The sequence below is a fragment of the Aegilops tauschii genome, chromosome 3 (genome assembly GCF_002575655.3).
Source record: "Aegilops tauschii subsp. strangulata cultivar AL8/78 chromosome 3, Aet v6.0, whole genome shotgun sequence".
NCBI classification, from domain to species: Eukaryota; Viridiplantae; Streptophyta; class Magnoliopsida; order Poales; family Poaceae; genus Aegilops; species Aegilops tauschii.
The window spans coordinates 264,415,782-264,423,705 of NC_053037.3; the positions used below are offsets into that span (position 1 = coordinate 264,415,782).

A 7,924-nucleotide genomic window follows, 5' to 3' on the forward strand; every position below is an offset into this window, starting at 1 on the left:
TGAAGTCTCCCATGATCATCCACTTTGTCTCATCAGGCATTTGGATGTTGCTGAACCAGTTTAGGAAATCTTCTCTAACTGCACCTTGGCAAGGGCCATAAATGTTGGTAAGAATCCACTAATCACCAGTGAGCTTAGACGTAAATCTGATTGAAATAGAAAACTCATTTTGAAACAAAGTTTCTCCCTCAAAAATGCTGCCATTCCAGGCTATGAGAAGACCACCAGAAGCACCCACAGAGGGTAAAAAGTCAAAATAAATGATCCTGTTAGGGCAAAAGTTTTTGATATATCTGAAATCAAAGTGCTCTTTCTTAGTTTCTTGCAGGCAGACAATATCTGCATTTGCCTCAGCAATCTTGTTTTGAAGTGAAAGCCATTTGTTACTGTCATTAATACCTCTGATGTTCCAATTGAGAATATTCCAGTTTCTATTCATGTTCAGATAATGTCAAGTCTATAACTATTACTGTTCTTTTGAAGAGACCAGGCAAAGAAAACCAAGCAAGCAAGATAACAAGCAAGCTTTCAGCATAACAGAGCAGAAGACCACAACTTTGCACAATACACGAGGCAGATTCAACACAGAGGTAAGTAATAAAGCAACTGTCATGGAGCATCATATCAGAGTTCAGGCTCATTACAAAAGCATTGTCTCTCATAAGTACCATTGATAGAACATCACAAAAGTGCAACAGAGTCCCAGATCTAATACTTCTTGATGCTAACATAGGTAACTTCATAAAGCTAACTTAAGGCTTGAAAGCAGCCTTCTTAGATGGTCCTTTGGCAGCAGCCTTGGCCTCCTTCTTCTTCTTGGGCTGGTGCAACATCTCCTCAGAGCAGTCCTTTGCAGCAGCCTTGCAAAAGGAAACAGCAAGATTCTTTGCAATCTTTGTAGTAATAGCAGGAGGATCAGTAGAATAGGGAAAACAGTTTTTGTCTGAGCATGATTTCCTCCTGAAGCCATTGTTTAAAGCTTTCAATCTGAAGCTCCTTCTTACCTCAGTTTCAACCATGGGAGCTTTATTTTTCCTCTTCCTTTTGGTGTGAGAAAGAGAGGTGCTGGCAGGTGGCAGAGGGGGAGTGCTGCTTCTGTGCAGTGCCTGAGGTGTGAAAGCAACATTAGAAGAAACTTCTTGCTCCTCATCTGAATTCTTACAACAAAGAATCTGGTCACTTTGACACTTTTCAGGTATTACAAATGGCAGAGTTTGATTACTTGCAGAACCTTCAATGATATAAGTCCATAATTGGGAAGCAAGTAAAGATTTGGCCCAGTCAGAGTTATCAACAGTCAAAAGAGCAAAAATGATGAATTTGCACCATTCAACAGGTACCTGAGTAACTTTATCTGTTGAGGCCCCAGGAGCAAAATGAGCCTTCCAAAGCTCCAGCCCTTCCTTGGAGAGAAACTCCTCATCCTAACCTGAGGATGTAGATGGCAGTAACTGAATATCCTTGCCAGCAAAGCTTGCATTGAAAATAGGATAAGGGAAACCAGGAGGGGCCTCCAAATTGTTACCTGCTGAGGAACTGGAGATTTCTGCATTTTGGTTGATTGCTTCAAGCTGCTCTATAGCAGGACCATCCACATTGGCCAGAGAGAATGGAGCATCAGAGTTGGGCTCCTTGTCAGGCAACAAGGTCATCAATTTTGGAAGCATCAACAGTCAACTCTTCTGCAATCAAAGGTGCAACTGCAACTTCTGGAACTATTGTTGCAATGAGGGAGGCAGTAGCGGGAGCACCAATTTCATCTGCAACATTGAAAGGAGCAGCAGCAACATCTACTGGCAGTAGCATGTGTTGCAAAAGTGGTTCTGGCACTGGCATTTCTCTTTGAGGCTGAGGAAGAGATTCAGCAACTAAATTGTCATTCTCAGCAGCAGTCAAAGGAACTTCAGGAATTGCAAAGTCCTCCAGGGGCAGCTGTTCGATGGGTTGATTAAGATCAAAAGCAGCATGTGCAACAGGTACAACTGGTTGAACTTCTGGTAGAACTAGGGGTGCCAGAAGCTCATCCAGATATGGTATGCCTGGTGCTCCAATAGCAGACTCAGCAGAACTAACATTTGCACTTGGCAGTCCCAAAGATAAAGTGAGACCACTGTGATCATCTTCTGGCTGCACAACATGTACTTCAAGAGGTCCCATTAAGTCATTTAATTTCAGAAACTCTCCAGCATGAATTTCCACATCTACAGGATGTTGTTGCTGTGGCATAGCCCAGTGACCCCAGCCTTCATCTTCATCATCCTGTGCTGGAGCTTCCTCAATGACAGGCAAAATCTGTTGCTTAGGCTGCAGTAGGTGAAAAGCAACTGGCCCAACCATAAGATTGTTTTGATTGGGGTGATGGAATTGCTCTGGTGGCCTTGGGTGAGGGTTGCCATCTTCAGGAACTGGGTCTTCATCAGGAGGTGGCACTCCAATAGGATTGTCATCCACTATCACAACAGGGCAGGTCCAGGACTGACCACTAAAGTTCTTGGCACCAAAAACCACCAGACTAGCCGGAACATCTTTGAGGGCGTCAACTTTCACTTTCATGCTGACATCATCGAGCATATTAAGTATAACAAAGTCAGTTAACATCATAACATTACCAACAACACCAGGGGCATCCTCACAAATGCCAATAGGAACTGCAGTAGTTTTATCCGCCATTTACAAAGATATTTCATGAGGTATCATTTTATTCAAGTCAAGTCTTTTATAAAGAGAGAAAAGCATAACACTAACTCCTGCTCCTAAGTCACATAAAGTAGTTTCAACACAATTATTTTTAATAGAGCAAGGTATAGTAGGTATCTCTGGATTTTTTTCGAGAGTAGGTATCTCTGAATCTTTCAGGTATCCTCCGTTTGGATGAATAATTAGCAAGCATAGTAGATATTTCAGCTTTAGGTATTTTTCTTTTGTTAGCGACAATATCATTCATATACTTAGCATAAGCAGACATTTTAATAGCATCAGTCAAAGAAACACGAAGGAATAGAGGTCTAAGGGTGTGTTTGCTTTCTGTCATGGGATGGAACGTAATGGACCGGACCCATCCCGAGAGACCATTCTTGCGTTTGGCTCGTTGTAAGAACCCGAACCCACTAGTTCCCAGTAACGACATATTCGCTCATTATCCGGAACCGGGCAGTTCCTCAAAAACGAGCGGACCACACGGAACGCCTCTCACCTGGCTCTCATCCTCTTCCTCGTCTCTCAGCCGCCACCCCCTCATCTCTCTCCCCATCTGATCTACGACGCCGGCAGCCACTCCCACGTCCCTCCTCTCCGGCACCGCCACTCCCTCCCCAATCTCACTCGTTTTCTTTAGCCGAGCAGGAAGGCCGGGCAGCCCTCTTGGTCCTCTTCTTCACCCAGTCATGGAGGCCGGGCGCACCTGAGGTGCCCATCTTTGATGGCGGCAACGACCAACAACAACATTAGTGTTATTACGACGCAACCTCTGATGATCACTCGTCACATTCACCATCCATTGATTTTTTCCAGTCCTTTGATGTTGGTCGAACGATGAGTTGTGGCTACCTGAACTTTTGATTTGTTCTGCACTGCAGTGTCTAATGCACCGTTCTCTGAATTAGTTTAATCAAGTGTTTAGTATACGTTCAGTTTAGTTTTTTATCAAAATCTACTTCAGTATGAATTAGTGTAATCAAATGAGATGAACAATTCTATTCCGTTCCATCTCTCAAACCAAACACCAAAATGTAATCATTCCATTCCTCGCAATTGCTCCTACCAAACATAAAGACGAAACCGATCCGCTCTGGTGGAATGGAAGCATGACATTCCGTTCTACTTCGTTCCCGAACCGAACACACCCTAAGTGATTCAAGAAATTGATTGAATGCCTCTTCATCTGTACATTTTTCCAGTGGTTTACGAAATTGCATTATATGTAAATTCAAAAAATTCATAGAGTGAATACTGACATATGTTTTTTTTCTAAAATTTGCAATGTTTTGGTAGAATAGTGCTTTGAAATTGACATGTGACCGTAAGAAGAAAAAAAAAGTTGCCATGTGTGTGGCACAAATATCTTATAGTTGCCATCAGAGCATTAACTTTTTTTTCTAAACAATTTGCCATGTTTTGGAAAAAGTGTTTTGAAAGACCTAAATTTGCCATCATTAGAAAAAGAAAATCCTATGAATTTGCCATGTGACCATGAGAAAAGAAATCATGGCAAAAGTTTTAACGACAATAAGGGAAAAGCTATGTCACCATGGCAATAAAAGGTAAAATTTCCATGTCAATAAAGTTGTAATGATGACATGGCTGTAAATTTGCTATGGTCCATGAAGTAATTTTGCCATTGGTAAAAATGAAAAGTAAAATTTGCCATGAGCGATTGAAGTAAATTTGCCATGTGTGCAAGTAAGTTTGCCATGGTAAAAAAGATAAATTTACAATGGCAAAATAAAAATAAAAAATTTGTCACGGCCAAATAAAAAATAAAATTTTCCATGGCAATAAAATAAAAAAATCATCATGGAAATAAAGGTAAATTTACCATGATACAAATTAAATTTGCCATGGTACAAAAGTAAATTTTGAATGCCTTTGTAATACCCGAATATGCCATGCTATAAAGTAAATTTGCCATGTGTGTTAAAGTAATTTTACAATGGCAATGAAGGTAAATTTGCCATGGCAAAAATAGAAAATGAAATTTTGCCATGACTTAAAAAGTAAAAATTGCCATGGCAACGAAAATAAATTTGTCATGACATTTTACTGGGGGGGGGGGGGGGGGGGGGGGTGTGGAGGGTCGGGGAATGTATAGTTGATACATGGCAAAACTGAAAAAACGTATTCTGTTAAACCTTGCAAATTGATTTTTCATACCTTTATAAACATGTGCTCTAAAACTAGAGAAACTGTAGAAGTATCAGAACAACCAAATGCTCTTTTTCTGCCGTGTTCGAAAATGATTTGAACCTGTGGCACAGACATAGTCGACTATCAAAAGATGAGCACATCTACTTTGGGTCCAAAACATCAGCACTGCAACAGAAATTTGCAAGATTACAACAAGTGTCTTTAACTCTAATGGAACCACACCATTTTGGAGGAATATGAAATACACAATTAATCTTCTATATACAGTTGAGTAAGCATTGCCCATTTGATTTATATTACTCTGGGATGTAACTACCAATCAATGTGCCTCTGTTGTTCGATTGTAACACAAAACTGAAACTGACGAGAAATGAATGGCGGGTGGTGAACACCAATCGAAGAAGGTGAACACCAATCACCTGAAGAATGTACAGGAGAAAGGGAGTGTTTTTTTTTGAAACTTGACATAGGAGTCTGTCTTTGTTGCCAAGGCTTTGGCCAAGTAGAATTTCCCCGTCTACCCTCAAAAAACGAATTGCCCCCGGCGACCTGTACAGGAGAAACGCCCCCCATGGCCTCCACTTGACTGCAATTGGATTTTCCAACAGATTTTGATCGATGACATACGAACAGGGAACATCACAAATTGAGGTGAAATCGAAGAAGCTGCTAGCGGCACCTCACATACCGGTGAAGAACTATGGAACCTTGACGGGGAGCACGACGGACTCCTATAGCGCTTGCTTGGCGGCAGAGGCGGCGGAATTGCTGTCGAGGAGCGCAGGAATCTCCTCTGCGCGGGCAACGAACCGGTGAAGAGCTGTGGAACCTTGACGGGAAGAACGACGGCCTCCTATAGCACCTGCCTGGAGGCAGAATTGCTGTCAAGGAGGCGACGAACCCCAGGAGCCTGGTGTAGATGGTCGGAGATGGCGGGGTGCATGCGCACGTGCAGCCTCGCCAACTCCATGGTCTCTTCCCCATCCTTCTAGTCCTACTTCGCCGCTGACCAAGCGCCGCCCTCCCCGGAATGGGCATGAGGGAGAGAGACAGGGAAAGGGAGTGTTTTTTTCTGAAACTAGGCAAAAGATTTGCCATTTTCATTGATTAAGAGAGAAAGTTAACAAAGTATGGCCAAAGGCCAAATACAGTACATCACTCTCGCGACATAATGTTACACAAATGTTTTGCTCCCGCAAGGCTCCAAAGCGAGCATTCCTCTTTAATCTTGACGACCAACACTCCCACTGGAACGGCCGTGTTGCCGAAAACTCTAGCGTTTCGCTCCTTTCATATTTCCCAGGAGATAAGCATCATCAGGGAGACAAGTGGCCTTCTCGATGGAGTTTGCTTAGTGGCATTCTGACTCCACCAATCCTTAACCGAAACCATATCAATCCAATCGTTGGGCTGGATATCGTGGAGCGCAAGCCAAGTTTTGATCATGCCCCAAACCCGAATGGTGTATCGACATTGAAAGAGAAGGTGGGCCGCTGATTCCTGGACTTGTTGGCATAGTGGACAAAGGTTGCAGTTTGGCCATCCACGACGGTGGAGTCTGTCAGCTGTCCAAATCCTATTGTTGATAACAAGCCACGCGAAAATTTGCACTTTGGGGGCGCCCAGTTTCTCCAAACATTTTGATTCATATCCGTGTCCATGAATCCAAGAAACTGAGCCCTGTATGCTGAGGCTGCGGACTAATGGCCATCAGCAGTGAATTTCCAGGTGATGGAGTCCTGCATGTCCGGGTTTAGCTGGATGTGGGTGAGTCTTTCCCAAAGCGCAGCAAACTGGGCGATGTGCTCAGAGGAGGTGATCGAAGCAACCTTCACCTGGGAGATCCAGTAGCCATTAAGCAATGCCTTGTGGACAGAACAATTCTTTTTGTTGGAGATGTCGTAAATTTTGGGAGCAATGTCTTTGGGTCTTATGCCATCTAGCCAAGCCGACTCCCAGAAAGTAGCGCGGAGACCATCACCCACCAGAACCTTGGAGGCCGACGCGAATATGTTCCGATCATTGTTGTCGCAAGGGGTACCCAAGCCCGACCAAGGCTTGAGCGGGTCTTGCCAGTTGAACCACAGCCAACGGAGACGAAGTGCAGCCGCAAACTTGCCAAGGTTTAGAATCCCAAGACCACCATGTAGCTTGGGCATGCAGACTTGCGCCCAGTTGACCTTACATTTCCCTCCCGTGACCTTGTCACAACCAGCCCAGAGGTAGGCACGCCGGAGGGCATCAATCTTTTTCAAAACTTCCACCGGAAGATTTAGAGCCGTCATATAATAGATAGCGATGGCCGTGATGACAGACTTAACAAGAACCATCCTTCCGGGGGCAGCAACGTGCTTGCCCATCCAAGGTGTGAGCTGGGCCGCGATCTTGTCCTCGAGAGGCTGGAAGTGAATTCTTTTCAAGCGCTTCACTGACATTGGTAATCCAAAGTTTCTGAGGGTGTCGGCAAAGAAACTGACATCCGCCTTGAGCGGCGCAATAAAAACCACAGCATCGTCCGCGTTGAGGAAGCCCGGATCGGCATAGCCCGACCGCCAATGGGATGGAGGTGACCTTGTGATGTGGCCTTCTCAAGGATGTGATGTAATGGATCAATGGCCAGCACAAAGAGAAGGGGAGACAGGGGGTCCCCTTGCCTCAGCCCACGCCCAAGCCTGAAGGGGTCGCCCGGCACACCATTGAGCAAGACACGCGAAGAGGCCGTAGACAAGAGAGCAGACACCCAGCCACGAAACCGGGGAGGGAAACCAAGGTGGTTGAGCAAGTCCAGGAGGTAGTCCCAACGCACCGAGTCAAACGCTTTCTTGATGTCGAGCTTGAACAGGAGGGCAGAGGTGTTGTTGCGATGCAAGCGTCTAGCAAGGTTGCGTACGTACATGAAATTATCATGAATACATCTCTTCTTGATGAAAGCACTCTGAGCTTATGAGACAAGGTCATTCATGAGGGGTGCTAGTCTTTTGGACATCATCTTCGCAATGAGCTTTGCGATGGCGTGAATTAGGCTTATAGGGCGAAAGTCAGAAATATCTTCGACACCGTC

General features: G+C 44.5%; 1 protein-coding gene across 4 annotated transcripts; it reads right to left on the minus strand.

Moving 5' to 3' along the window:
- Window positions 1-591: 591 nt before the first annotated feature.
- On the minus strand, window positions 592-4,967 carry LOC141042367 (uncharacterized). Of its 4 annotated transcripts, XM_073510388.1 has the most exons (5): window positions 4,870-4,967; window positions 1,526-2,554; window positions 1,341-1,429; window positions 1,005-1,106; window positions 592-860 (listed from the first exon to the last, which is right to left on the minus strand). In XM_073510388.1, exon 2 carries the CDS (start codon window positions 2,551-2,553, stop codon window positions 1,636-1,638), a length of 918 nt encoding a protein of 305 aa, XP_073366489.1. In that variant the 5' UTR covers window position 2,554; window positions 4,870-4,967; the 3' UTR covers window positions 592-860; window positions 1,005-1,106; window positions 1,341-1,429; window positions 1,526-1,635. The 4 variants fall into 4 exon arrangements, with proteins under 4 accessions (XP_073366489.1, XP_073366488.1, XP_073366487.1 ...); XM_073510387.1 differs by having other exon boundaries at window positions 592-1,106; XM_073510386.1 differs by lacking the exon at window positions 4,870-4,967 and having other exon boundaries at window positions 1,526-2,936.
- Window positions 4,968-7,924: the final 2,957 nt, after the last annotated feature.